Source organism: Saimiri boliviensis, chromosome 2 (genome assembly GCF_048565385.1).
Source record: "Saimiri boliviensis isolate mSaiBol1 chromosome 2, mSaiBol1.pri, whole genome shotgun sequence".
Lineage (NCBI taxonomy): Eukaryota > Metazoa > Chordata > Mammalia > Primates > Cebidae > Saimiri > Saimiri boliviensis.
Window position 1 is genome coordinate 219,063,965 of NC_133450.1, and position 27,953 is coordinate 219,091,917.

At 47.2% G+C, this 27,953-nt stretch overlaps 1 protein-coding gene across 4 annotated transcripts in view; it reads left to right on the plus strand.

The window, feature by feature from the left end:
* MVB12B (multivesicular body subunit 12B) overlaps positions 1-27,953 on the plus strand; it is a 179,257-nt gene that overhangs the window by 61,396 nt on the left and 89,908 nt on the right. For 3 of the 4 annotated variants that reach the window (XM_039475073.2, XM_039475072.2, XM_010351399.3), the window contains 2 exons: positions 5,315-5,444; positions 8,789-8,911. In XM_039475073.2, coding sequence (XP_039331007.1) covers positions 5,315-5,444; positions 8,789-8,911 — 253 coding nt within the window. The remainder of the gene's footprint in view (positions 1-5,314; positions 5,445-8,788; positions 8,912-27,953) is intronic. The other variant, XM_074395353.1, reaches the window with a different exon arrangement.

The window sequence follows — 27,953 nt, forward strand, 5'->3', positions numbered from 1 at the left end:
GAGGGTTTTCTTCTTCCAGGTATATTTGTAGGTGTTTTTTATGTGCATTTTTCTTCAGAAATATTTTAGGAGACCTTACTGCGTGCCCATGAATAAACCCTGCTGTTTTTGATGTGTGTCTGGCTGGGTTCTCCAAGGAGTTTGCAGAGTATTCTGGGTAGTGGCATGTACATGAGCAGAACATCCCTTTCTTTTAGAATGGTACTCCCTGCTGAATTGGCTCACTGGGGAATAGAATGGTGAAACTGGATATAGTTTGTCTCTAGTCCTGCCTCTGGTGTTGCTGAAGCCAAACTTGGCACAAGATCCAGAAGGAAGCGGAAAGAAAACAATCAGAAGACGCCCAGAGAATACAAGACCAATAATGTGCCCATTTAGGGCCCATAGAGCAAACAAGAAAAGCGAGAATCAGAAAGACTGTGAATTAAAGTTCGCAGGTTTGAATTGGACTGAATATTCTGATCCCTGAGCAGTGCCGAGCAGAAGTGAATCACTGAGGAATCGCAGTTTCTTCATGGTGCTGGAGCGCTTGGAGCTTCTTGACCCGCACATGGGTGATTAAATGGTGCTGGAAAACCTCTGGCAATTGGGCTTCCTTGGTTTGGTGTAATATAACTTACCTTGTTTCTTTTCTAATCACTTGTCAGCCAACTTTAGGATATCTACAACAGTGAACACACACAAAAAAACAGAGAATCCTTTTGTTACAACTCAGGGTTCATTAATTAAATGCTCTGTCTCATACTTTATTCTTTCATAATCAGCCCCACTTTGGTCCCACTATTTTTTGCTGTTTTCTTGCTAGCACTTCATATGATATGAACTAGAGTTTCTATCTCTATGCAGATCCCACCTAACTGTTATTTTCATGAAACCAGCAGACCCCGTTATATAGCATGTTTTTATTTTCCTGATGGCCTCTTCACATTTTGACATTGGATTGCTTTTTGTCTTTTGTTATTGTATGTATTACCTGATATTCATAAGAGCTGATGTTTAGTATGCATTTATTGTATGCTTACCCCTGTGATAAAAGCTTTACCTCCCTGATTTCATTTAATTTTCAGAAGACCCCTCTTTAGAGATGAGCATTATTATACCCATTTCACATATGAGAAGAGCGAAGCACACTCACTACTTAGGGGTTAAAGAACTTAGCCAAGGTCATGCATCTAGAACTAGACGAATAACTAGAATGCTCACATACGTCTTACTCCAGCCACACTTCTAACCACAGTGCCACACTGGAAGAGCATGTGTAAGCACGTTTTATAGTTTTCTTTTATATTAATATATAGAGTTTTTAAAAATTAAGATATAACTCACATATCATGCAATTCACCCATTTGACGTGTACAGTTCGGTGGTTTTTAGTAAATGCAGAGTTGTGCAACCATTATTGCACATTCTATCACCCCCAAAACCCATTATCAGGTTATCACCCCATATCCCTTAGTAACCACTCTCTTATTTCTCTAGAGTCCTCACCTCCCCACTCTCCACCAGCCCTAGGCAACCACTGATCTGCTTTCTACCTAGATTTGCCTATTCTGGACATTTCATATAAATGGAATCACACAGTGTGTGGTCTTTTGTGACCAGCTTCTCTCACTTAGCGTAATGTTTTCAAGGTTGGTCCATGTTGTAGGATAGACCATTGCTTCATTCCTTCTTATCACCAAATAATAGAATATTATATGGATATACCACATTTTGGTTATTCATTCAACCGATGTATATCTGGGTTTTATGTACTTCTTGGCTGTTAGGCATGAGGTTGCTATGAACATTCATGTGCAAGTTTTTGTGTGGACATGTTTTCATTTCTCTTGGGCATCTACCTAGTCATGGAATTGCTGGGTCATGTGGTAACTGGGTATGTTTGAAGAACTACTAAATGATGCTTCAAAGGAGCTCCACTGTTTCTTATTCCCACCAGCAGTGTACGTAGGTTCCAGGTTCCCTACACCTTCACCAGCACTTCGTTATTATCTGTCTGTTTGAGTCTATCATCTTAGTGGGCGTGAAGTGGAATCTCCTTGTGCATTCTGTTTGCCCTTCTCTGATGGCAAATGACATTGAGTATCTTTTGACGTGCTTGTTGGCCATTTGTATTATCTCCTCTGCTTAGATCTACAGTTGTCTCAAAGACTTGGATTGATTTCCTGCATTTCCCCTGTGTTTTTCAGTTTTAATATTTGTGTTGGTGTTCGTTTTTTGACAGTCTGTTGACTTCAAATGTCTTTATATTGATAATGCTGTGGAGCCACAAGGGGTTTTCCATTCTGCATTTTCCTCTCAGTTAGTTGGACCAGTTCACTGAGGCTCTGTCCTGTCTGGGCTTGGGGCAGCTGCTGGGGGGCCAAGGGGTCCTGGTTGGGAAGTGTGGACTCTGCAGTTGTCCTGGGCCCAACGCCAGGTGTCTTGTCACACTGGAGGGTGGGCGGCTGGGAGCCTCTTCATGTCTGGGTCTAGCAACATTTCCGGGAGCCTTTACCCAGGGGACAGAGGAGCCCACACTGACCAGATACGCCTTATGGTCAGCTCTGTATTGTTTGAGAGTATTCAAGGCCCTGATTTTATAAAGTCAGCCAAAAACAGGAGACTCCTGTAATTAATTTAAAATATAGTTTGCTGTAATCCATATAGCACTGAAAAACTGGAAGACTGTTTGTTTTAGTAAAGTGCTGTGTACTTTCTCTGTGTTCATTAGCATGACTGAACACATTTCTATTGACTATGTATAATATGTTTACTTAAAATTAGGCCTGCTTAAGCATGTGTAATTAGTGGCTCCATCTCTTACCCTGAGTTTGCTGCAGACAGAGGAATGGAGTCAAGAGCAGCGTGGCAACAGCAAGTGAAACACCCAGTGTTAGTTTTTCTTGTGTAACAGTCTCATCTTCTTCATGCTTTCAAAGGCCAATCTGATGAGCTAATAATCTTCGGAGGTGCAGAGTGGCTGTGAACGGTGCTCCCCCACCCCCCAGGTTGCTGTCCCAAGTGTGGACCTCACGGTTGGGTCTTGTCACACAGGAGTGTGGGCGGGAGGGAGCCTCTTCATTTCCAGTTCCAGGGTCATTTCCTAGATGTTCCGCAGTGTTAGGGTCTGGATTCAGAACTTCGTTTCTCTCCGCTTGTAGATCTGCTCTAGCCCTCAGTTTCTGTGCCTGGAGAACCCACAAAGTTATTCAACTCTTTAAAAAAGAAACTTACATCACTAAAAACATAATAACAACAAAACAATTCTGCTGATCTTCTTGTCCTCCTTCCCCCCCACCCACCCCACAGGTAAAACCCCCGGGCAGGACTGTACTTCTTATTCTGTTCCTCAATTTGAATGTGCTATTGAATGTATTATTTCCTGCCACGGAACTGCAAGGTCTTGAAACCCAATACCAAATACAGGCATAGATTACACATTAGAGGCTTGCTTGCCAATAATAACAGTAAGATCCCACGCAGCTGTTCTTTACTGAGCACTTACTGTGTGCCATGCACTGGACTAAGTGGATCATACGTGCTGGCACAGTGCAACCAGCCCACATCCCTTGTGGTGGGTTTCGTTAACTTCCTTTTACAGTTTACCAAGACCCAGAGGAATTAAGTAACTTGCCTAAAGTCACAGTGCCAGAAAATGGTGGAGTTGGGATTTCAACCCAGATCAGTCTGACTCGTGTGTTAAATCAGGCTGCAGTTGGTTGAAACTCAGGTTTAAAAGCACAAACACATACATCCCATTGGTCAGCACTGGAGGTTGCTTGGGGACCAGCTTCTTACTCTAAGGCTTGATAAGTAAGAGAAAAGAATCACGTGCTTATCCTTTCTTTCCTATATAAAACTTATTTCAGGGAGACCAAATAGTTGATGAAGGTAAGTTATGTATTAGAAGGATTCTAGCTTAAAAATGCAGAAGGAAGCCAGGTGCTGTGGCTCATGCCTGTAATCCCAGCACCTTGGGAGGCCGAGGTGGGCAGATCACGAGGTCAGGAGTTCAAGATCAGCCTGACCAATATGGTGAAACCCTCATCTCTACTAAAAATACAAAAATTAGCCGGTCATGGTAGCACATGCCTGTAATCCCAGCTACTCAGGAGACTGATGTAGGAGAATCACTTGAACGCGGGAGGCAAAAGTTGCAGTGAGCCGAGACTGTGCCACTGTACTCCAGCCTGGGCTACAGAGCGAGACTCCATCTTAAAAAAAAAAAAAAAAAAAGCAGAAGGAATAACAGAGTTCAAAAACCACCATTGTGAACCTTATTAAAGTGTGGATCTTAGCAACAGTCATCAGGGGGTGAGAAGGTGCTCAGAGGATGGCCGTTGGGGAACTGTGTGACCAAGGTCCCGGGCCAACACCAGCAGAGCTCAGCAAGAATGGCCCAGCCAGACTCTGGGCTTTGCTACATGACAGCCTAGAAGGACACGTGCTCCTGGGCAGCATGTGCACCTAAAAGACCTAACCTGAGTCTAATTGAAGCCTTAGCTCTGTCAGTCTACAGGAAGCACAGGGAAAGGACCCAATTTCTCCAACCTGCCAGTGCTCTGAATAAAAGGGAGCAGGAGTGGTTTTTCCAGAGCCAAATGGACTGGGAGGCCTGACACCCAGAGGCAGCGCCTTGGCGTCCTGCAGATCCGGATGCAGGCAGAGTGGAGAAAACATGCATGGAGACTGTCTCTTGGATGATCCTCGGGAATTCTGTTCGTTTTGCTAGGAATGGTGATGGCATGGTGGTCTTTAAAGAAGTGTCTATCCTAGATGCCTACCGAGGTATTGATGACGACATGACATGGTGTCATCGGGGATTCATTTTAAGTATCCAGCAAAACTGCAGGGGCGGGAAGAGAGGAAACCAGCTTGTCCATTTTGCATGGTATTGACACTGGGTGATAGGAACACGTGGATTCATTCCACTGTTCTCTCTGCTTTGGGGCATGTTTGAAGATTTCTCTAATAAAAAGCAGAAAAGAAAAGTCCATGTGGTGAAATGTGAACGCGCGGGGTATTCTGCAGGTTTCTGACGGCTGAGCAGTGAGCAGATTGTGGTTGTGGCTCTTAGAAGCCACCCAGGTTTACTGTAGTGTGTGTGGTCCTCTCTTCAGCAGGGGGTGTCTAGGTTGGCTCCTGCATGCAGAGCAGGGTGACGGCAGCCCCAGGGAAGGCAGGCGGCAGAGCCCAGCCCTTCTGTCCAGCAGCTTAGGTGACCTGCCACTTCTGCTGCCAGGAACAGGGTGTGACAGGGGACGTGATTTTCAGAGTAGAGATGGTGGCATCTCTGGAAAACTTATACCTTTTCTGTTGTCCTTTCCTTCAGAGGAAGTGGCTTTTAGGAAGAAGAGGCTGTGCATTAAGTTTATTCCACGGGATTCAACAGAAGCTGCAATTTGTGACATTCGGATCATGGGCCGGACCAAGCAGGCCCCGCCTCAGTACACATTTATTGGGTGAGTGTTAATGACAGGAATCTCAGCTGCTGCTCTTCCCTGAGAGCGCTCAGAGCACTCCAGGCAATGAAGTCCAAGAGATTTCTGCGCGGTCCCCAGGCTCTCAGCCATGGGCCTCCATCAGCCCCGCACTCCCCGCTGCCCTTCCTGCTCAGCTGCGGCCTCTCCGCGTCTGGGCTCGCTCTGGCGACTCCACCTTAGGGCCTTTCCTCCCCTGCCCTTCTGTGCATTCACCCTTGCAGCTCCTCTGGGTCCTTCCCCGACGTCCTGTGATGCCACTGGCCACTGGCCTCAACTCTCCGCACCAGTTATTCACCCTAGAAAGGTCGCAGGGACCGATTTTGTACCATGGGGCCAAGGCCACTGGATGTGGTCGTGAGTGAGGCAAAGGCCCTGCTGTCATCGAGCTGATGTTCTAAAATGGACAGACGAGCAATAAACAAGAAAATAAATGAGATAATTCCGGACAGTGAGGAGGGTGAAACACAATGATAAAGAGTGGGCTCCTCCGTGAGGGGGTCAGGAAGGTGACGCTTGAGCAGAGACCTGAACGTCAGGAAGCCAGCCATGCACAGATGTGAAGCAGAGCCTGCAAGGCAGAGCCAGAGAGACGCGGGAATATGCGGGCCACGTTCTGGGTGCAGAACGCAGCCCCGTGCAGCTGCAAGAGCCAGGGAGAGTGCTGGGACAAGGGCGAGGGTTGGCAGGACCTCCTGGGGCGTGGCCTGGAGTTTATTCCAAGTACACAGGAAAGCCAGCGGAGGGCTCCGAGTCAGGAAGAAACACAAATGCTACACAGCATGATAATTCCCCAGTAAGCAGGGAACTGCCGAGGTCTGGGCCTGTTTGCACCTTGTTCCTCCTGTAGCCTCAGCACCGAGCATGGGCCTGGCTCCGCTGCAGCTCCATCAATACTTAGTACAGTGGAATTCCAGGGTTTCACCCAGGGCTCTGTGGATTGTAAGTGACAGGAAACCCAACCCAGTTTGGCTTGAGCAAAAGGAGGAATTTGTTGGCTGGCATGACAGAAGAGCTCGGGAGGCAGGACTGGCACGCCTGGAAGCGGGATCTGGAAGTCCGGCACTGGGTTCTGGTTGCCCTGTCTCCCCCTGGCTCTGGTGCCGGGCTCTGTTCTGACATGTGTCCCCCTCAGGGAGGCCTGGCGCTGCAGTAGCTCCACCTGCTTTTCATCCAGGTTCAAGTCCAGAGGCCAAGAGCAAGTTTGTGTTCCTGATAGTTCAAAAGAAGTTCTAGAATTTACTCTCACTGGTCTTGATTGATTTAGGTAGGGTCATGTGCACCCTGGGCTGGTCACTGTTTTCTGGAAAATTCTTCCATTGACCAGGCCTGAGCAGGAAGTAGGATCAGCTCCATGGGAACTCAAGGACTAAGCATGATGGGTGCTGCCCCTAAAATACGGAGGGGAAGTAAAAAGTCAGAAAGGGGTGAGCGGATGCCAGCTGACAGAGGAAATAGACGTTCACTGTCCTCAGTCAACTGCAATTCCAGGTGTGCACGTTACTCAGTGTGGTAGATGGTTTACTGCCCCCTCAGCCAGGCCTGGCAGGGGCCATATGTCCCCCTGTGGGCTCCCAGAGACACCCTCTCTTCCTTGGCTTCTGGGGCCGGCCTCCGGGCTCAGGCCTGTACTCTGCTTTGCTCTTGTTCAGTTGAGCCCGGAGCCGCCTCTTTATCAGCCAGGGCCTTTCCTGAAGGCCTAGACCTGGACAGAGAAGCAGATGAGTCCTTGTGGCATTTGCTTGAAGCCTGCAGGGAGCAGGTACCACAGAAATGCAGACGAGTTTCACCTCGGTGAGTCTTCAGCTCAGGCATCTGAGTGCTCTGTGTCAAGATCACGTGCTTAAGAAGGACCCTGTGATCACTCTCTTCCTACACACTCAAAAAGCCTGTTTCCCAGCATGGTTTACAAATAGGACTGCAGGAGCAGGAAAGAGTTAAGAGGATAAACATACTTTAGGCACCTCAGAAGCACTTATTTACATATAAATGGCAGAAACCAGCAATTCAGTAATGAACTTTTAAAGTCTAATATCAGTTACTATGTGTATCTTTAATTACCAACTATCCTGTTGTAAAAAGATTCCATTTTTAACCAATTTAAACCATTTTAAGGAAAAGATATTTACCAGTATATACCTTGATAAAACCAAAGCCTTTTTTCCTTGATATCACTTTGGAAATACTGCTATAGTTTTAATTCACCTTGGGACAAAAATTCTTTTCCAGAGGAAGACAATTCCAGTGTTATTTTTAAGCAAAGAAATTTCAAATTCAGTATTCAGAACTCTAAGTCACTTATTCTTAAAAGTAGGCACAATTCTACATGTTACTTTGCAAGGGTTTGGGACTGTCAGTTGGGGAAGAGAGAAAACTCACACTCCAAACAGCACCTCCAAAGCCTGGCAGCTGGAGGCCGTGGCCCAGATGTGGAGAAATCAGTGCAGCTGGTTGGAATCACTCATCTAAGAAGACAAGATTGTGGTTTTACATGGTCCCTGTGGTGTTCTGAGAAGCTTATTAGGGGTTCCCACAGAATGAATCTTTATCCATTTTTTGAAGAGATTATATTCCTCTACACCAGGTCCCAAAGACGCAGTTGTGTGGGGCAGCTGGGAAGTTGGCAACTGAATATGGTGAAAATGACCCCGTCACTATTCCTAGGAGCACGGCTGTCTCCTCAGGACTCACGAGTGTGTGGTGTGGTATGGGTGGGGCTGTGGTGACTGCGTAAGGGAGGTCACGGGAGAGCTCATGCAGTGTCTGGGAGGCCCCTTGGTGTCCACTCCTAGTTGTGTGATTCGTGGGGCCTCGAGTTTTCTAGTTTGAAGATGATTCCCAAACTGACCCTGAGAATGAGGCCAATGGCAGCTGACACCCAGCTGGAAGAGGCTTCGTCCTAAGATTGGGGTGTGTTAGAGAATGGGGGCTGATTCTTCTCACGGTTAAAAGCCAGCATCTCCCTATCTGTCCCTCCTGACTACACAGAGGACTTGATGTGGATTATCCCGTCACTCTACAAGGAAATGGCAAAACAAGAAATTTGGAGAAGCGAGGAAAGTGCCAGCTGGGGTAGGAAGGCAAGCTCGGGTAGGGCGCCACCGGTGGCCTTGGCCTGAAGGCCTGCCTACATGGAGCAGGGCACCCTCGTGTGAGCTGTGACGCCCAGAGCACAAAGGAGATGGCAGAACCCATCTCATGTGGGGGGTAAGAACTGATTCTCGGGTGTTTGAGGCCATGACTCTTAGATGAGTTGGTTTGCTCTGTCACTCAGGTAAATGCTTTGTGCTACCCAGAGCCATGAAGATTTCTCTTTTTTCCTAAAGGGAACTGAACAGCATGGGGATCTGGTATCGAATGGGCAGAGTACCAAGAAATCATGACTCATCTCAACCCACAACGCCTTCCCAGTCATCAGCTGCTTCCACCCCAGCCCCCAACCTTCCCAGGTGAGGCCTTGTTGGTGGTGTCTTGCGTTGTCCTGTGGTCTTGGGTCCCTGGACAACATTTTAGAAAACTGCCACTTAGTGTCTGCTGAAGTAGTACAAAGTACAGCTGAACAATTGTAGAAGCAATATATCTTTAGAGGAGATTTTTAAAAATCCGCTTGGAAATCTCTGCGTTACATGAATGCAAAGGCCATTCTGTAGTCTATTTTGTACCTGTCCTACAGGCTCCTAAAATTGCAGATTATGCAACTTAAAATTGGCTTGCTATTCGGAAGAGCTGCTAGATACACACAGACACGTGCCGTGTAGCCATGTGGTTGGGCTCACTGGCCTTAAGGTAAAATTCCTTCTCTGTCTTGGCTAGCAACTCATTTGAAACCCAGGAGGGTTAGTGAGTTATTATGTTCTTCATTTTCATATAATTTCTTTTTCCAATGAGCTATAAACTAAGGAATGGGTAGTTTGGGTCTGAGAGAATAGTGAGGAGTTTTTCAGGAAATGCTAGTTTTAATAATTGTCTCCACAGAGAAACTTGGGTGAGCCAACTGTTTGCTCTGCAACTGATTTCAGTCATTATAGAGGTAGTTACAGCCTCTAATGGCTGGGCACAGTGGCTCACATCTATAATCCCAGCACTTTGGGAGGCTGAGGCGAGCAGATCGTGAGGTCAGGAGTTCGAGACCAGCCTGGCCAACATGATGAAACGCCATCTCTACTAAAAATACAGAAATTAGCTGGGTGTGGTGGCGGGTGCCTGTAATGCCAGCTACTTGGGAGGCTGAGACAGGAGAATCGCTTGGATCCAGGAGGTGGACATTGCAGTGAGCCAAGATCACACTATTGCCCTCCAGCCTTGGGTGACAGGGCAAGACTCCATCTCAAAAAAAAAAAAAAGAACCCTGTCAAGTGAAACTCCTGTGCATCACTTGGAGTAAATTGAGGGCAAGGAACAAACAGCAATGATGGATTAAGTTTGAGAAAGGGATTGCAAAAGTAAATAAAGCAAGAACCGTGAGGCAGCATCACTAAGGGATGTAACATAAATGAGAATGGATCTCAAAGCTTCCACGTGGGTGAGTAGAGAGGATCAAAATCTGTCAGGAACAGGACAGAAAAGTCACCAATGGGTGTTCCTGGGCCCTCCACACTACAGCCTGCCCTCGGGGACATGCCACTGGCTCTCTGTACCCTGCTTCTTTGTGCCAAGCCTCCGCCTCACTTGGAAGATTGTGCTGTAATGAGGCCCCGAAGCCCCGAGGACTCTGTCCTCTGGGACATCCCTCTGTAAAGACAATCTGGTCTTTCTTATGACAGTTTCACAAACCAAGAGCGGTATTTAAACTTAACTACCTCTGGAATTGCCTGAAACTTTAGAAGTAGGTTTCAGTTTCACTTGGCATAAAAAGATAGGAATTGCGAATGAGCCTCCCGAGTTGCAGGATGAACAGTTGAGTTTCTTCGTTCAGTTCAGGAGCGTGAGTCTGGCTCTGTGTATCAACACTGGTTTCTCCATTTCTGAATGAGAGCACTGTCAGCTCTGCCCTGGAGGGCACTGCCGAGGGTCACTGTCACGTGTGCCAAGGCTATCTCAGGTGTGTCACCTGTGCTGGAGGTCAGCTAAGCCCATGACCTGTGTGTGGGGGTCCTCCATCGCCTGTGCTGGGGCCCATCCCCCATGCTCATGGTCAGCTCGTTTGGGCTCCTGGCAGAGGCTGGAAAGCCCCCACACGCGCAGTTGCCCTGAAGTAGTTACAGCTGCTCCCTGCTGACATCATGTGTTCCAGAAGGGCCCAGAAATGGGTGCCATGACTTTCTGTGGATAAAGAAAGAGTGCTGATTTTCTCAGATAAAGCAGAGGGAGTGCTCTCGGAAGCCTGCCGGTCACTGTGAGAACAAGGTCACTTGCAGCCAAAGCAAGATGGCCTGAGAACACCGGGCCACCGGAAGCCTGTCGGAATTGGAGGGTAGCGCATCAGAACCAAGTGTTTCTAAGGCTTACATATTTTATCACCTCTGCTGTACAGTTTATGGTTTACAGTGGCTGCAAGGAAATTGGATCAGTTTTGTTTTACTTGCCAAATAAAACAGATGTCAAAATAGTCAATATAAAATGTATTCTAATTTGGCTGAGTTAAGCCAGCCAGTGTGCAGCAGGATAATTGAATGTACATTAATGCTTCCAAGTAAAAACCACTTGTCTGTCCCAAGTTCTCCTGTGCAGTAATTTACAGGTAGGATGCACACCTATGTGGGCCTCATCCATCGGGGTTTTTTGTGTTTTGTGGGATTTTTTATTATTATTATTTTCCTATCCAGTAGCTTTGATTTTTTAAAAATGAAATACTGATTATTCATTCACATTTTCCACTGAAGACCTAGGAAAGGATGAGTATGCTGTTTTATTCGTGAGACTTCAGGTTTCTGCACTCCCCAGAGGAGGAACCTGATCGCCTCCCCTCAGGTGGGGAACAGTGGCTGGGGCTTGTGCTCCAGGTGCTGGTCTGCCAGGAGCCTAGAGGGTAAAGCAGGTCCCTCAGTGGGCCGCACACCAGCCCCGGGAATTCTTCTCCTCCCTCTCCCAGCCCAAGCCCCAGACATTAACCTGTGCTAGTGGCCTCCTCCTCCCTTCTTGCCCCAGGCTTCTGCGCCTTTGCTCCTGATGCTCCCTGCACATCAGGTGTGTTTGGCAGGTCTCAGTGCAGAGGACTCCTCTCCCAGGAAGCCTTCCCTAAGGCTCCTGGGCTGGGCCTGTGATGAGTCTTCTTCTCTGAGTGCTTCTAGGTCATCTGGAGCCTGTGTGGTGTTATAGTCATGTCGCGAGCCTCCGAGGAGCTCCCCAGCGCCCACCTGGCTCCAGGCACGTATTTAGTGTCACGATAAATGTGTCCCTGGCAACCCCTCCTGACTCCCTGGTCCCTGAGCACTGCATGGGCCTCTCTCGATGACGAGAGTAATCTAGGCTTGTAGAAAATTGGCAGAATGTAGAAAGTATGAAAAAACAGGAATTCCATTTCCCACTAGCAAATGCTAATAACCTTTTGTAATATTTCCCTCAAGTCTTTTTCCTGTGTACTTTTTACCTAGGTGATATCATACTGTGTAATAGCAAGTCTGTGTCTTGCCACTGTTTTCTCAGGTATCCTTAACCACTAACCTGAGAACCACAGCCAGTGCAGTCTTTGTGTGGTGTGGATCAAGTCGCTGGGAGCGTGGTGACGCAGCGCCCTCTACTGCCCAGCCGTGGCAGTGGCGGGGAACGCGGTTCTAAGCCAGAGTTGGTGGCAGGCCGCTTCCCCGCAGAGCCCTGGCCCAGGCCCATTGGGAGGACCTAGGAAGGGATGGGTCACAGATCTTGCTGCCTTCTTGAGCCGGTGTTCTTCTCCAAAGCCAAAACCACATGCTCTGCCTCCATTTCTTGTGTCATCACTCCAGTTTCAAAGAATTCCCTGCCATTTTTTGGAATGTCATTTATTCCCAGCTTTGTTTCAGACAAAAGGTGAGTCTTTGCGGTGTCTGTGGGCCATCACCTGAGGACTGCATGGTTCTAGCGGCACTGTATTCTCTGTCCAAACGCAAGAACTGCCTCTAGAATCAGGAGCTTCCTGCAGAAGCTCTGTTATTGCAGAAAATGTTGCGGTGTCACCGGCTTTGGAGTTGTCCTTTTGGAGCGGGCAGGTCCCCAGGGAGAGGAGGGATGCTCCTAAGCTGTATCCAGTGAGTGAGTTGGTAGCTAAGGCGGCAACAGGTGGCTTGGCAGAGCTCTCATGCAGTTCATCTCACACACAAACGTCACCACACACATCTCTTGACTATCTCCTAGTGCTTCTTCCGGGATCCAGAGCCTCCACTTCTCTGGGCCTCAGGCCACTCTGTCCCCTGCCCATCCATGTCATGCACATTGATCAACAGGAGGGGTCTGGCCTTGGGACGGAGGCACGGTCCCATCTCTGTGGCCCTCTTTGGGGCTGGGCCCAGCTTTGTGAGTCAGCCTCGGGCATGTGATCAGATGGTGGGGTTTCTGATTCATCTCTGTGCTGCTGTCTGGGGCAGGGGGACCAGGAGAGGAAACACCATCCTGGCTTCTATCAGAGCAGCCCCTCCACCATCTCTCACATGCAGGGCATCACTTGTTTCTGCTAGGAGGAAAAGGCTTTTTCTTCCTAGCAGAAGAAAGGGACGGAGCTGCTAGGATGGAGGTTTGGAAAAGCCCCAGGAGGCAGGTGGGCTCACAGCGGCTGGAGCACCAGAGGCCCCCAGTATGATGAGCGAATGGCTCTGGGTCGACCCAGGAGGAGGCCCCTGGTGGGCTGCTGCCCTCTAGCTCAGCAAGCAGCGGAACCATGGCTTGATAAAGACATCAGAAGCATGCTTATCAAATTTGCAGATGATGCAGAGTCATTAGGGTGAGCTGACGTGCTGAATGACAGAATCAATACTCCGCGTCTCCTCCACAGCCAGAACAACCTGCTGGAGCCATGGCAGGCGATGGGCGCAGGCGGAGAGGGCTCCTGAGGTTCAAAACATCCATTACACAGGAACCAACTTGAGGCCTGGCTTAGCAGCCAAGTGTGTGGAACGGCCAGTTCGGAGTGTGGGTGTGTGGAGTGCAGTCTGGTGTGTACCAGAGGGAGGCCCTGAGTGGAGTCCTGTTCCTGGGGTGTGTCCACTGCCTCACCCTGCCAGGCAGAGGTTACCCAATTCCAGTGTCACGTTTAAGGAATCCAGTTTCGACCCAAGTGGAGGCAAGCCAGCCCACTGCAGATGTCTTAAAGGTCAATATCAGGAGAGAAAGTAGAAGGGTTTCCAGGTGGGGATGGGGCAGGGGAGGGATGGCTGGGGGCTCCAGAAGGCAGAATTAGATCAGGTGGACTGAAGTTATGTGGAGGTAGATTTAGGCTTACCGCTTTTAAAAACTCAATAAAGACAGCTTCCCCAAGGGGAAAATTCTGTGGCATCAAAGAAGCTGACCTGAGGGGTAATGCACTCCTAGATGCTGGGGGTGGTGAGACAGCATTTGGATCCTTCAGACTGCAGGAGAATTAGAGCAATCAGTGCTGCTTCTGCCTTACTTAAGAAACTTGTCATATTCCCTCTCCCCACCTACAGAAATTCCGGCTCAGCAGACCTCCATGTTAGGGCCGCAGACACCTTGCCTAGAGAACTCCAGGACCCTCCAGTGGGCAGGGAGGGCGCAGAGCAGTGGGCCTTGGTTCCAGAGGTCCTCAAGCTGCCTCGAGGCTGTTTCTGTATCTGACTTGCAGCCATTGCCTTCCTCCGCTCATCGGGCCGATGTCAGAGAAGGAGGCGTGGATAGTGGAGAGGTGCTGCTATGCAGCCTCCCTGAGAGGGCAGGCTCAGAGGAACCTCCCAGAGCGTCCGGGGCCCCTGGCGAGGTGGACGTCGCACCTCAGTCCAGGATGGGCAGGCCTGAGCTGACGATGAGTGGTATTCTGTCCCTTTCAGAGTCTGTCAGAAAAACGTAGTCTGCCTTCCATGTAGCTGGAACATGGAAGGACATCTCTTGTTTATGTGAATATCCATCTTTCGGGGGCTCGCCTTGAAAATCTGCAACATGTGGTTCCGGTAGCTCTACCCCACCCTTCCCACTGACCTGGGCTGGCCTCACTGTGGGCCCGAGGGAGAAGCTGCGGCCCAAACTCTGTTCCCCACAGACCCCAGGCCACAGGCATACCCTGTGACCTTTTCCTGACACCGTCTGTCTTGGGGGAAACTGTTATTTTCCCACCCAAAGCCACAGAGCATTTCACAGCCATTGAGTCCTGACCGGCAGGCTCCCCTGCGAGGCGCAGCCTCCCGGGAGCCTCTCGGAGTGTCAGCCAGGCCTGGGGTGCCCGTAGGAGGGGACGTGGTGCTCGCGGTTGCAGTCATCTTCCTGTAATTTGTCAGCTCCCAGCAAGTTGTCAGTCACAGGTTCAGAAGTATGTTTCTTAGTGACAGACATAATTGTACTTAACTTTTTGCATGGATGTTATCAATCTGTGACAGATACTCTGGGAAATGGGGCATTTTGATTGCAGAAGATCTGTCACATGCGTTTAGTCTTCCTCTCAGGGACACCAGGATTCAGTCACAACTTTTGCATGTCGATGTCAGGTTTTGAGAACATAGATCCTTGCTGACCTCAAAAATCGTTCCGTCACTCCGATCCCAGGGCTGTCATCTGAAAGGTTAATGGCCCTTCCTAGAGGAGAGGAAAAATCATGCCATGGTGATCTAGAATTCAGGTCGTGCTGCCCAGGCTTGTCCCCCATCACATCGTTGTCAGAAGCCCATGATCATGCCGTGCTACGTCCTGGCCTCTCCAACCCCACCTTCCCTCTGGACGTGGGGATCAACTCCACTACTTTCTGATCAACTCACAGAGTAAGTCAGCAGTGGGGGTGGAGCCTTAGGTCACCACTGGAGTCCTGTTGTCCACACTGACAGCTTCAAATCCTTCAGCTGCCTTCTGTCCATTTTTAGTTGTAAGGTCGTCCTTGTACTCCAGATGACACCTGTCACCTGCCCTGTTGTTGCAGGACTTGAACAAGAGGCCCAGAATCACACAGATCAAGGAGACTGAGTTTGCCTTTTCCTGTTGAGGTATTTACCGTCTGTTGAGAGTGGCAAAAGGCTTGGTGGTGGAGGCATTTGCCTCTGAGAAGTGTCTCCTTATAGTCAGTAGGGGAAGGCTCAGTGCAGAGGATCAGAGTTGAAATCTGTGGTTTCATGTAAGGTGCGTCATTTACGAGGGGGGATCTGTGTATCCTGGGTGATTCTGATGACTCTTTTTTCCCCTAGTAATAAATCGTGACATGGGTTTTGAGCTCTGCTTCCATAGTGGCAAGAAATGGTTTGGGGGCAGGTGAGCCAAGCAATGGAACCCTCTGCCCTGGTCCCATCAAAAGAGGGCTTAGGGCGCTGGGCATGGTGGCTCATACCTGTAATCCTAGCACTTTGGGAGGCCGAGGCAGGAGGATCACTTGAGCTCAGGAGTTTGAGACAAATCTGGGCAACATGGCAGAACCCCGGCTCTGCAAAAAAATCAAATGCAAAAATTAGCTGGGTATGGTGGCACATGCCTGTGGTCCTAGCTACTCAGGAAGCTGAGTGAGAGTGTGGTTTGAGGCCTGGAAGTCAAGGCTGCAATGAGCTATGATCATGATCCTTCCACTGCACTCCAGCCTGGGCAATAGTGCAAGACCCTATATTTGAAAAAAAAAAAAAAGAAAAAGGAAGAAGAAGATGATGGCTTGGGCCCCGCTTTCCTGGCATGGGGACCTTCAGACATTCTGCAGGTCATGTCCAGGCGTAACTATGGATCTGGCTTCACTCAGAAAAATTTGATTTCTTCTTCCTTCACACTAAAGCTACACATGCTTTTCGTTTTTTAACTCTAAAGACAGAATACACATTTTTGTTGTCTTTTAAGATGAAGACTGTAGCGCAGGGGTTCTTTTACACAGGGAGCACAGGCATCAGCACTGGGGTATGAATGATCCCCTGCGCATATTGCTCCCGAAAGACCGGCAGCCAGCCCTGTCTCAGAGCTGAGCCCTCTGGAGGGGTCAAACCTGAACACGAAATCAGAGATGGATCAGGGTGGGCTTCTGCGGCTCAGGTATTATTTCTGTAAATAGCCCACGTTTACATTTTTTGCCTTTATAACTGCTTTGGGGGTTTCAGACATGCTCATCTTCCTTCTTCCTCATTCCAGACCCTTTACTGGCTTCTGCCCCCACCCCCCACCCCCACATCCTCTCGAATTAATTAGGCGAGTCTCCTCTTGGCTCAGGGGTACACCTTTCTCATTCCAAAAGCATCTTTGCTCCGTCCCTGACCACACACCTCAGCTCGTGCCAGCCCCTTCCCACCTGGAAGAGTTAGACTGGACTCCAGAATGCTCCGGATTGGCCCTGGCCAGCTCCGCCCCAGGCCTGTAGTAGCCCACACCGCTTCTAGAAAGGCTGGCCGGTGTCGGTGTCATTTCCTTCTCCTCCTCCAGTTGCCTGCGTCACACGGCTCAGCATCTCACCGTTCCCTGTCATTGCTGCATGTATTTCTCTTTGATCTTACTGACTAGATGTGCTGCTTATTGACGACAGAGAGCCTCATGTTTTCCTTTTTCTCCTTTAAAGCCTCAAAACAGGCTAGTCACACAGAAATAGCAATGATGATTATGTTGCATCACCGTTCATCAAAATTGAGCAAGTACTTTCAAACATGTCATCTCATTCCATGCTCACAGTAAGTGTTCAGTGGAAAACGTGTGGCCCCAAGATGGTAAAGAACTCTGAATTCCAGGTGGCTGGCATGTGTTAGGCACCCAGAAAATGTTTATTAGGTACATAAAGTGAGTTAGTTTAATGCATAGGACTGGACATCATCTGTTCATTCATCTCTCCTTCCATCTGTCCATCCATCCAGCAGAGACGTATGCATTTATTAGGTATGAGGTACTGACTATTCAAAGGCTTTACAAATAACTCCCTTAATTCTTTTTTTTTTTTTTTTTTTTTTTGGGGACAGAGTCTGACTCTGTTGCCCAGGCTGGAGTGCAGTGGTACAATCTCGGCTCACTGCAACCTCCACCTCCCAGGTACAAGCAGTTCTCCCACCTCAGCCTCCCGAGTCGCTGGGACTGCAAACACGCGCCACCACACCTGGCTAATTTTTTGTATTTTTAGTAGCAATGGGGTTTCAGCATATTGGCAGACTGGTTTCGAACTCCTGACCTCAAGTGATCCTACCGCCTTGACCTCCCAAAGTGCTAGCATTACAGTACATGAGCCACTGTACCCCGCCAACTCCTTTAATTCTAGTTAACAGCTCTGTGAGTCAGTTACTATTAGCCCAGGTTTAAGTTGAGGAAACTGAGATCGAGGAGGTCAAATCCCTTGCCCAAGATCGTACATACATCTAGCAAGTGTCAGGGCTAGGATCTCCACCCAAGCAGGCAAGCTATCATTAGTGTGTAGACCATCACGAGGCTCCCAGCTGTAAAGCCTTTCATCAGGGAGCCAAACATGTGCCTCGAGGGGCTGTTGGGTAGGTGGGTGCCCATCCAGGTGGCCCTGCCACCTTCCCCATGTTGCTTCTCCAGGCTCCTGACCAGCAGCTGGTGAATGAGGACTTCCCAGGGCGTGTGAGTGGGGAACGCGCCTAGCAGAGGCCCCTCCGGTCGGAAACCGCCTAAGCAGTCTGAGGGAGATGTGTGAGCTCTGGCCGGCATCCAGCACACTTGCACTGTGGACGCCGACTTAGGGAACATGTGGAGGCTGCCCCGGAGGTCCCAGCACCAGCATCCCTCCCTTGCTTTGAAGCGGGCACTTAAGCAGCGTGGCTTATTCTGGTGATCGTGAGAGTGGTGTGAAAGAGACCTACACAGTGAGGTTATTTGAGGATCTTCAGAATGCTCAGGAATAGAGTGGCGGCTGCTCTTGGACCAGTATCAAACTTAGTTTTGGTGTCAGAGTGATTTTGAAGGGGAAATTTCATTAGAATGCAGTTCGGTATTGTTAGATATGAATGATGAGTTTAGGCTGAGCAATACACTTTTTGATATTAATTTTTAATACAGCTTCTTGGGAAGTCAGAGCTTCTATTTAATGAAGAATTGACGATTCGTCAATTCAGCTCCCACCTCGGAGCTGGCCTTGGCGTTTGTGCTCTCATGTCAGATTTTTGACAAGGTATTTGCTGCTTGTCAATGTGTTATCTTTGTAATTTTGGCGACTTTCTGAGTGTCTTACTTTTCTCGGTGGTCATGGTGGTTATGTGTGCTTTTTTGTTGTTACCATCCCAAGAAGCAGGGTTATAAATGGAAAATTATCCCTCCTTAGTCTGGCCTGCAAGGGCACGAGGGCTCTTTGTGTGGTTGGTTTCAGCGTCAGGGTTTGGAGAAAGGCCTTTTTCAGGATTATGAAAATAGTTTTCTGTGTGTCAGAACAGATTTATCAGTTCACTTTAGGGTCGGTTTTGTGAACTAGACCATTTAGAGGAGGATATTTTACCTTTTATCAGAGTGGAAGCTGACAGTCTATTTGCAGGTAGCCCCGTGGAATGTTTCACCTGGGTCTCTCAGTGTAAATCTAGCTGCCAAATAAAGTAAAAATGGGCGTTAAACCAGCGATATTTCCCAGGATTTTACTACCACCCACCCCCCCAACCCCAACTATGCTGTTCTATTTCAATGCAGGGTTTCAATTATTAATTAATGGATATTTAATAAAATCCTCTGCTTGCAGTTACTTTTAAAAGGGCTTTTGAGTTTATTTGGGTCTGGTTTTTGCCAGTGGGTAGGGTAGAATTCAGTCTGAATATCCTTCATGGGCAGCAGATGTTTTGTTTCCAGTTGAAGAGTAATGTTAATAATTATTATTAAAATAAATGCAATTATTATCATCATCATTATTTCAGCTGTAATTTTCTGGGCATCTTGTACCAGGCATTGTGTAAACATTATACACACACACACACACACACACACACACACACACACACAGATAGATACATAGTTTTAATCTTTATAACCATGTTGTGAGGTGAATAATTGTGTCCTCATTTTAAGAGTGAGAAGACTGAAGCTTGGACAGATCATGACTTATCTAAGGGCAGAGAGTTAGGAGTTAGAGGGCCTCTGATTGGAGGAGAGGTCTCACCATAACACCCTGCCTGCCTCCAAGGAGCCTCAGGGCCTCCTGATTGAACATCGACCCTCTGCTATGAGCTCGACCTTGCATGGGACCAAAAATCACCATCCAGCCCGTAGCCCACATTCCACCTCCTCCTCAGTCATGGCTGTATTTTGCTAAACAAATTGTTTTCCGCAGTTTTTGAGATGGATTGGGCGGGAAGGAGACAATTGTTGCCTTTGGCTCTTTGTTAGAGGATGTGCTGTGTTCAGTCCAGACTGCAGCTTGCCCTGTGCTTTCATGCACACAGCCCTTTATGAATCTGACTTTGGCAGTCCCCCGACTCTTGAATTTTTGAAAAGCAGATATTTTAGTAGGCTGGAAGAAGATGAAAAGCTAGCGGTGCCCATATGTTCCTTGTTTTTAAAAGTAAGGTCAGCGAGGTTTAGAGACTCTTTAAATATTTCAGTTTATAAGATTAGACTAGATCATCTGGAATGGAAGTGTGGTGCCCCTGGTCCCAGACTTGGCTTTTTTCTTCATTTCTTTTATATGGGAGGTAGGTGTTTTGGCATTGCAAGGTTCAAGTGTAATAAAACTTAAATGTAGTGAATAAATACCATGATTTGGAGTGTTGCTGCAGCTATGAAAGTCAGTTTCCTTTCTTCATCTTTTTTTTTTTTATTAAGTAATCAGTGACTCGAAAAACAGCAGATTGGTACAAGGAAACTGAAAACTCCCATGCTTTAAAGGAGTATGACATTTTTGACATTTTTCTGCGGAAGCATTTTCTTCACTCATTTAAATCTTCCTAGGCTGAGATCAGGCATTCATCCTGAAATGTACACTTGAGTAGTCTGAAATTCAACACAAGTGTGTATTTTTAGTTAAGACATTTTCTCTTGGATTATCAGTGGTTAGTGATGTAGTAGTGGCTTTACTTATCCCCCAAGATATTTACAGAAGCCAAGGATCTGAGCAAATATCTAGCCCAACCCCAAGTTGGGACCAGGTCTCACTTCTTGATACAGCACACCTAACATTTTATGCCTCTCACCCAAAAAGCATTCTTACGGCCAGAATGTGGCCATGGTCATCAACAGTAACTGCTGGGAGACATGTCAGGGAGAGGTGGTCGTGGTCACTGCCTTGTACAACAGCCAAATGCCCAAAGCAGGGGGGACCGTGCCCTCCTCCCAGTGCATAATGAGTGGGAACTCTGTATGCTGGCTGGCATTTCCCGTCATGTTCAACGGGACACGTTCACTCTTCATACTTCTTCAATTCTAAATTTCAGAAGTAATTTGTCACTTTAGAGGAGGGCGTCATTAATAACCATTATTTGGAACTGTCGAGTCTTCCTGTCTGTGTGTGAGTGCCTGAGTTAAGCATCCCCAAAATTGGCCTTGTTGGTGGCAAGCAGTGCCCCCACGTTGACAGATCGAGACTACGCCACCCCCACCCTCTCCCTCACAACAGAGTTCTTCCCCGTCTGCCTTTAATCACCGAGAGGGGGGTGACAGGGAATGGCTACAGCATGTCCTCCTGGAATTCATTAGCGTTATTACCAAAGACCGTGTTGTAAATTGAGATTTTTTTTCTTTAACTGCTAGGAAAAAATTTCTCCTTAACTATTTCATTTTATTGTACTTAAAAAAAAAAAAAGAAAAGAAAGATTTTTCTCATCAAACTTTTGGAGCAGAATAGTTCAGAAATCCTGACTTCAGATCCCACTGGGTGTGGACTCTGAGTTGTAAATGAAGCTGAAATCACATCTGGTTACCCTTGAGCTCCGGGGTGAGGGCCAAGGAAGAACCCCCAAACCTTCAGATGGGTGGTTAAGAAAAAGAATTGCCATTCAATGTATGTTACTGCACATTGTTATTCTTTAACATTAAAATTCCACTGAAGTACTAATAATTACTGTTAATATCTTTTGGTGGAAACTTACAGTAAAGGAGCAGTAGTGGAAACAGTATTTAAGGGCGAGCCGCCGGCATGATAAGAATGCAAATAAGTGTTATTAGCCTAATGATTTTGCCGTCGCCATGGTTGTGCGGCAGCAGTGTTGTGAATATGTCATCCGGCACCCGTGAATTTGGAAAGTGTGTCAAAACACAACTTCAATTAGTTTGCTCTAATTATGGCTCTGGAGAGTTTGTAACTACATCACTCCTCATTAAAAGAGATTTTCTTATATGGATTAATGTAATATACAAAGGAAAGTTTCAAAGTTCCTGACGCCATTCGCTGCCCCCATGAATGAGCCAGGGGCAGGCCTGGTAGATCCGGATCGAGGGTCTGTGTGTGCAGTGGGCGCAGGCAGGGGGCTGGGCGGCTCTCTCCTTCTGCTTGGGGATCCAGGTCCTGCTCAGAACGGCCACTGCAAATGGAGCCTTGCCGATTTCCACAAGAGGGTAATTGAATCCGTTGCAGGCTTTTAAGGAGAAATGGCTAACCTGAAACTATCAGGATGTCCCTCCTCCTCTGCTTCTCGATGGAGGCTGGAAGCAGAAAGGTCTCTGGACCCACCGTGGTGCAGTGCCGTGTGCGCAGTCAGCCCTTGGCCCTGTCCTGAGTCCTTGGGGAGATCATGTGGGAAAATGTGTTATTTTTCATCATGCAGAATCACATGGTATCTATGAAATGTCTGTAAAAGTCTTTTCAGATGTCAAAGGCATACATTAAGGAAACGTAATCTCCAAGTTGGTATGTAGTTCTGAATGCTATCATTGCACTTTGACCGTCTTGAAAAGAGGAATGCGAGTTCACGTTTTCTTGTCCTGTTGTGGACTTTCCCCTCCCCGAGGACACCTGTCCCGCAGCGTTCACCTTCTCAAGGCCCACTCTGCGGGGTTTGGACGGCCCCCTTGTCACCTTGCCTCAAGTCAGCCTTGTGGGACTGTTCCTTGAGCTTTGCTGCCCCCACCTCCACCATTCTGCTAAGCCCCTGGCCACAGAGGCTTTGTGACTTCCATTGAGGGGGCCCAGTGATGCATTTTGAACGTAAGAGTTAAATTTTAGAATGCTGGTTGAGGAGGCCTGGGTTTTGGTTTTCCTCTGATTTAGCCACATGGTGCAGATGATCCAAAATACAGCTTTGAAGACGTTTTTGTGGGCCTTTGCATGTTCTCTTTGTCATCACTTATGTCATTACATAACGTGTGTGTGTGTGTGTGTGTGTGTGTGTGTGTCCCTCGGGTCGTCTTTATGCCACTCACAGGCAGTGTTACTTTGAGTGAGTTTTATCACTCTCTGAGCCTGTTTCTTCCTCTGTGAAATGGGGATAGAAATCCCTCCTTTGCAGGATTTGTCACAAGAATTAAATCCGGGGACACAAAAAGCACCACCCTGGTGCCCGGTGAGCACCCGTGCATGCTGGCTTTCTGTCTGTGTCCAGGGTTCATTGCAGAACTGAGCCTGAGCATGAGCAGGGCATCCCCTTAGACCTTTCCTTTGCCACCACATGGCTCCCGTCTGCTGCAGCTGCAACTCCAGTCACCAGTACCCGCCCCAGTGCCTCACAGCATCAGAGACCAGGCACAGGCATCCTCCCCTGCGGAGCTGGGACTAGAACGGCTGTGCTCACAGGTGAGCAGCTGGGAAGGGGTTAAGATAGTAATTGTGTAAGTCTTCCAGGCTTTCTCCCAGTTCTGCAGTAATTTGATGAAGAACTTCACCCTAATTAAATATTCAAATTAGGAATAAGTGTCAATATGGCTTCCCATTGCCTGGAATGATGATTAATTGTATTCAAAACTCCAGTGGCCCACTGTAATCTAAGCCTAACCGTTGTTCTTGATTATTTCTGCACCACACTTGCCATGTTTTTGTTTTAAGATTTAAACTAGTAATTGATTTGCCATATGCCATGGAGCTGCACGCACTTTAAAGCTATGCGTTTAGGAACTTGGGGAGTTTGGAATTGTGATTTCCTTCATCTTCCAGTGGCAGCTTTTTCCCCCCCTTGTCCAATGCAGAGTGATTTGGTTGGGTGTGTGTGTGTCTGTGTGTGTGCACGCACATGTGTGCGTGTGTTGCCCATGAGGAAAACCCATTCTGCAGTCAGGCTGGTAGGTTGGAGTTTCACTGATCACTGTGAATGGGCTTCCTGAAAGGAAAATGAACAGGTCTGTGTTTGCACTTACTTCCTGCTCTGCATCGTCTCAGTAAAGCAACACAGCATGGTGGAAAGAGCACGAACGCACAACCCAGCCCAGCCATTATCTTTAGCTGCATGACTTTGGGTGACTTACTTAACCTCTCTGAACCACTTTTCCCCATGTATAGGGTACCGCCTCCCTTGCTGGGTGGTTTAGATTAGAGATGGGTATGAAGCATGAGGAACAGTGCAGGTGCCCAGCGAGTAGTAACTGCCATAGTCCTAAATAATTACAGGAGCAAAAGTGACAGGAGCAAAGCCTTCACACGGGCTTACCCTGGAAAGCCACTCACAGCCATGCAAGTCAAATCCCATCTCCTACCTCTCTGACTCCTGGGCCTCCGTTGCCCATCCTTGGCTTTGTGACATCTCTTGGGCCATTGTCGAGATTCTTGAATTACTATTTCATTGCTCAGGCCTTTTCTCCCCTGCCACGGTCTTTGCTCTTCGCAGGTGGGACCCTGGCTCCCATGTCCTGGATACCTCCCAGGGCCTAATGAAGTGCCTGGCATGTATTAGACTCTCAACAGATGTTTGTTGTTTTGGTTATTTCTTTTTCATGCCACTGTTTTAACATTGTAGCATATAACTGTATTGTCCTTTATGGTCTGTCTTTTGATATTCAGAGCTTTTTACTTTGTGATGTAGGAGATTTATGTTTGTGCTTCAGTTGACTTATAGATAAATTCCTAAAGGGGAAGATACAAGTTTCATTTGGTTTCTTAAACTGTGTTGGTGCCAGGCAGTGCCTACCACACAGTAGGAGCACAAGAAAGAAAGCACGCTGAGTCAGTCACCACATCCTAGTTATAGCAGCCTGTGTGCCTGTTGACACCGGTCCAGCTCCCCTAGGATGGGGTTGTGTTCATTGGGTAATATTTGGAATTCAGTTTTAGGTCTAGACATAGAGAGTTTATAATATAGTGCATATAACTGAAAAGGAAATAGATCTGTTTTAAGTTTTGCAAACCCGTACTTGTCTTGGCTGGTGTCAATTACAAAAGGAAACAAAAAAGCAACTCATCAGACTGTGAGAAATGATATTAAACTTTGCACTTGGTGGTTTCTCTCTGAGGTTGGCTCCAAAATCAATGAGAAAAGAAAAATCACCACAACTGAAAATATTTTAGAGCCTAGAGTGATTAAAAGTTGACTTTCTCTTTTAGTGGAACCAAGTTACAAAAAAGAATTACAGTATCTCCTCACATCTCTGGGTCTTCACAGATCTCAATCGTAATTCAGAGCCCCACTTGGGAAACGCAGGGATGTGGAGCAGGAATCCTGGCTGTGAAGTCATTGAGGAGGATTCGAGTGGTAGTCGGGCCCTTCCAGCTGAAAATGATTCATTTTAATTACCTTCCAGGGCGATCCAATACCTCAGCATATGGTCTTTAAGAAATAAGGTTCCCCAAACTGTCAGCAAGTGTGAGCAATGGTCAGGGACCTCTTTCTGACACCGTTGACCAGCCTTGGAGAGCGGGCACTCTAAAAGGTGCTTATTAAAATGCCAGCAGGTGCAGCAAAGGTCCCCTTCCCTGTGGCTCCCACACCCTGCTTGTGCCAGGTGTTTTATAAGAGCCTTTTTCTTCATTAAATGGCATTCATTAAGCACGTCCTTACACCTGGCACAGAAGCTGTGCGTCACAGATGACTTCTTCCCAGTGGTGTTTTGCAGGAATAAAACGGAATTTCATTTAGCCATTTGCTGTGTTCTTCTTCCCCTTCCTACCTTACCTGGATTTTTGTTGCTTTTCATATCTCCTCTGCTGCCCTCACAGTCCATTCCTTTCCTTTGTACATGACGTCTGGTCTTTGTCCACCAGCAGACACATTATATAGAAAACAAGATGTCCCTTCAGCACCAGACACCGCACTGCATGCGCTCTTACTTGTGTCCCTTCTCCCCGAACCACACTGAGAAGCATTCTGGTTTTTGGCATCTTTTTTTTTTTCTGATAAAAAGAAAAATAATTTCTCACTGAAAAAAATTAACACTTAAAAAATATGGAAAAGCAGTGGGAAAAATCCACACTCCCACCTTAGAGGCTTCTGTCATCAGTACCATGAGCCTCTCCTGCCCCTCGGTCACCTCTGTGAGTTACTCCCTCTGGGCCCTTTGTGATACTGTAGCTTAGCTGTGTGTGCCCATGGAAAAAGACTGTCTTGTGGGCTTGTTTATAATACATCATTCTGCAACTTCGTTTTTGCTTGGCTGGTTTTTTGGGTTTGTTTTACTTAACAGCCATGTCTTTGGGAGTTGGCTATTTTTACAGAAAAACCTCTGGCTCTCTTCATCTATTCGTTCCGTCCTACTTTAGTATTATATGAAAATTCCACATTTTATTAGCCTCCTCTTACGCATGGTCATTGGGCTGCTCCCAGTTCATTGCCGTGACAAATGCTGCCCCACAGCCTCGGTTCCTGTGCTTTTCCTTCCACAGCTGAGATCATACTCCATATACAGATCCCAAGCTCCTCACTCCAACCCTCCTCCCAAAACCTGTAAACATCATTTTATGTCTGCATAATATGCTGAGTCTAACATTGTAACATTATTTCCAGTTTTTGAGTAGAGTATCATACTTAAGAGCCTGAATTGTGTAATTTTCCCCATCAGCATTCAAATTCAAGCTCCTGCACACTGGGTGTTCAAGTCCAAGTTGTATCCAGCTGAGAAGCAAGCTATGGAGCCTCTCTGAGACACCTGTGGAGTAGGGGTGCTCTCAGCACCTTGCTCTGGGGTGGGGTTGGGGATCGTAAGATGCATATGACAGGTACATGCTGTAAACCAGCCAACTGATGCTATTCTTACGTTTTCTTAAACAGGTCATTTCCCACATTTCAGGTTATTTCCTCAAATTTCAAAAAGGGAGGAGTAAATGCTGGCCCTTTTATCTCATATGACTTCCCCATTCTTTGCTATTAAATTAGAATCATCTGGAGTATATGATTATGCGTTTCCCCTAGAGAGAGTGACGTGAATAATCCTCTGTTACTGTCTTCCTGCACAAAACACAACTTGAAGTAGTAAAAAATTTCTGAATCACAAGTCTTTTCATCTTCAAAACTTGGTGGCTGCATCATCCAGCATTTAATATGGCGGAGGAAAAGTCTGAAGTCACCGTCAGTATTTCCCAGGATGAATCCTCTTTCCATTGTATTTTCTGGAATACTGTGAACACCATTGGCTTCTATCTTCAGGTCCTTTTTTAAAAAAAAAATCAGGAAAGTATTTTCACCTTTACTGAAGTATAGTCAACGTACAATAAACTGCACATATTTAAATAATGCACTTTGATGAATTTTGACACAGGGATACACCTGAGAAACGGTCACCAAAATTAAGATCATGAATCTACGCACCACCTCCAGAAGTTCCTTTGTGTACCCCCACCCCCACCCCATTCAGGCAACCACCAGCCTGCTTTCTATCTCTGTAGATAAGTTTGCATTTTCTTTTCTTTTCTTTCTTTTTTAGAGGGAATTTTGTTCTTGTTGCCCAGGCTGGAATGCAATGGCATGATCTCAGCTCACTACAGCCTCCGCCTCCCAGGTTAAGCAATTCTCCTGCCTCAGACTCCTGATTAGCTGGGATTACAGGTGCCCACCACCACACCTGGCTAATTTTTGTATTTTACACCACATTGGCTAGGCTGGTCTCAAACTCCTGGCCCCAGGTGATCCCCCCGCCTCAGCCTCCCAAAGTGCTGGGATTACAGGCATGGGCCTCCATGCCTGGTCTGAGTTTGCATTTTCTAGAATTTTGTATAAATGGAATCATACCAAAGTACTGTTTCCCACTTTGCTCATTTTTTTCAGCAGCAGCGTCTTGAGATGTATCCATCCTGCCTGTATCTACAGTTTGTTCCTTTTTTATTGCTAACATCCATCTCATAAGATATACCGTAATTTGTTTACCCAGTCACCTGTTATTGGACAGCTGGCTTGTTTTTAGTTTTTGACTATTACAAATGAAGCTTCTCAGTACGTTTGTGTACAAACCTTTGTGCAGACATATGCTTTCATTTCTCTTCGGTAAAAATCTGGAAGGGTAATGGCTGGGTTATATGATAGGGTATGTTTAACTTTTTTAAAAACTGCAGACTGTTTTCTGAAGTGGTTATACCATTTTCCCTCCCGCCAACAGAGCATAAGAGTTCCAGCTGCTCCCCATCTCCACATCCCTGCCAGTGGTAGATACTGTCAGTTGACTTAATTTTTGCGTTCTAGAAGACACATCGTAGTA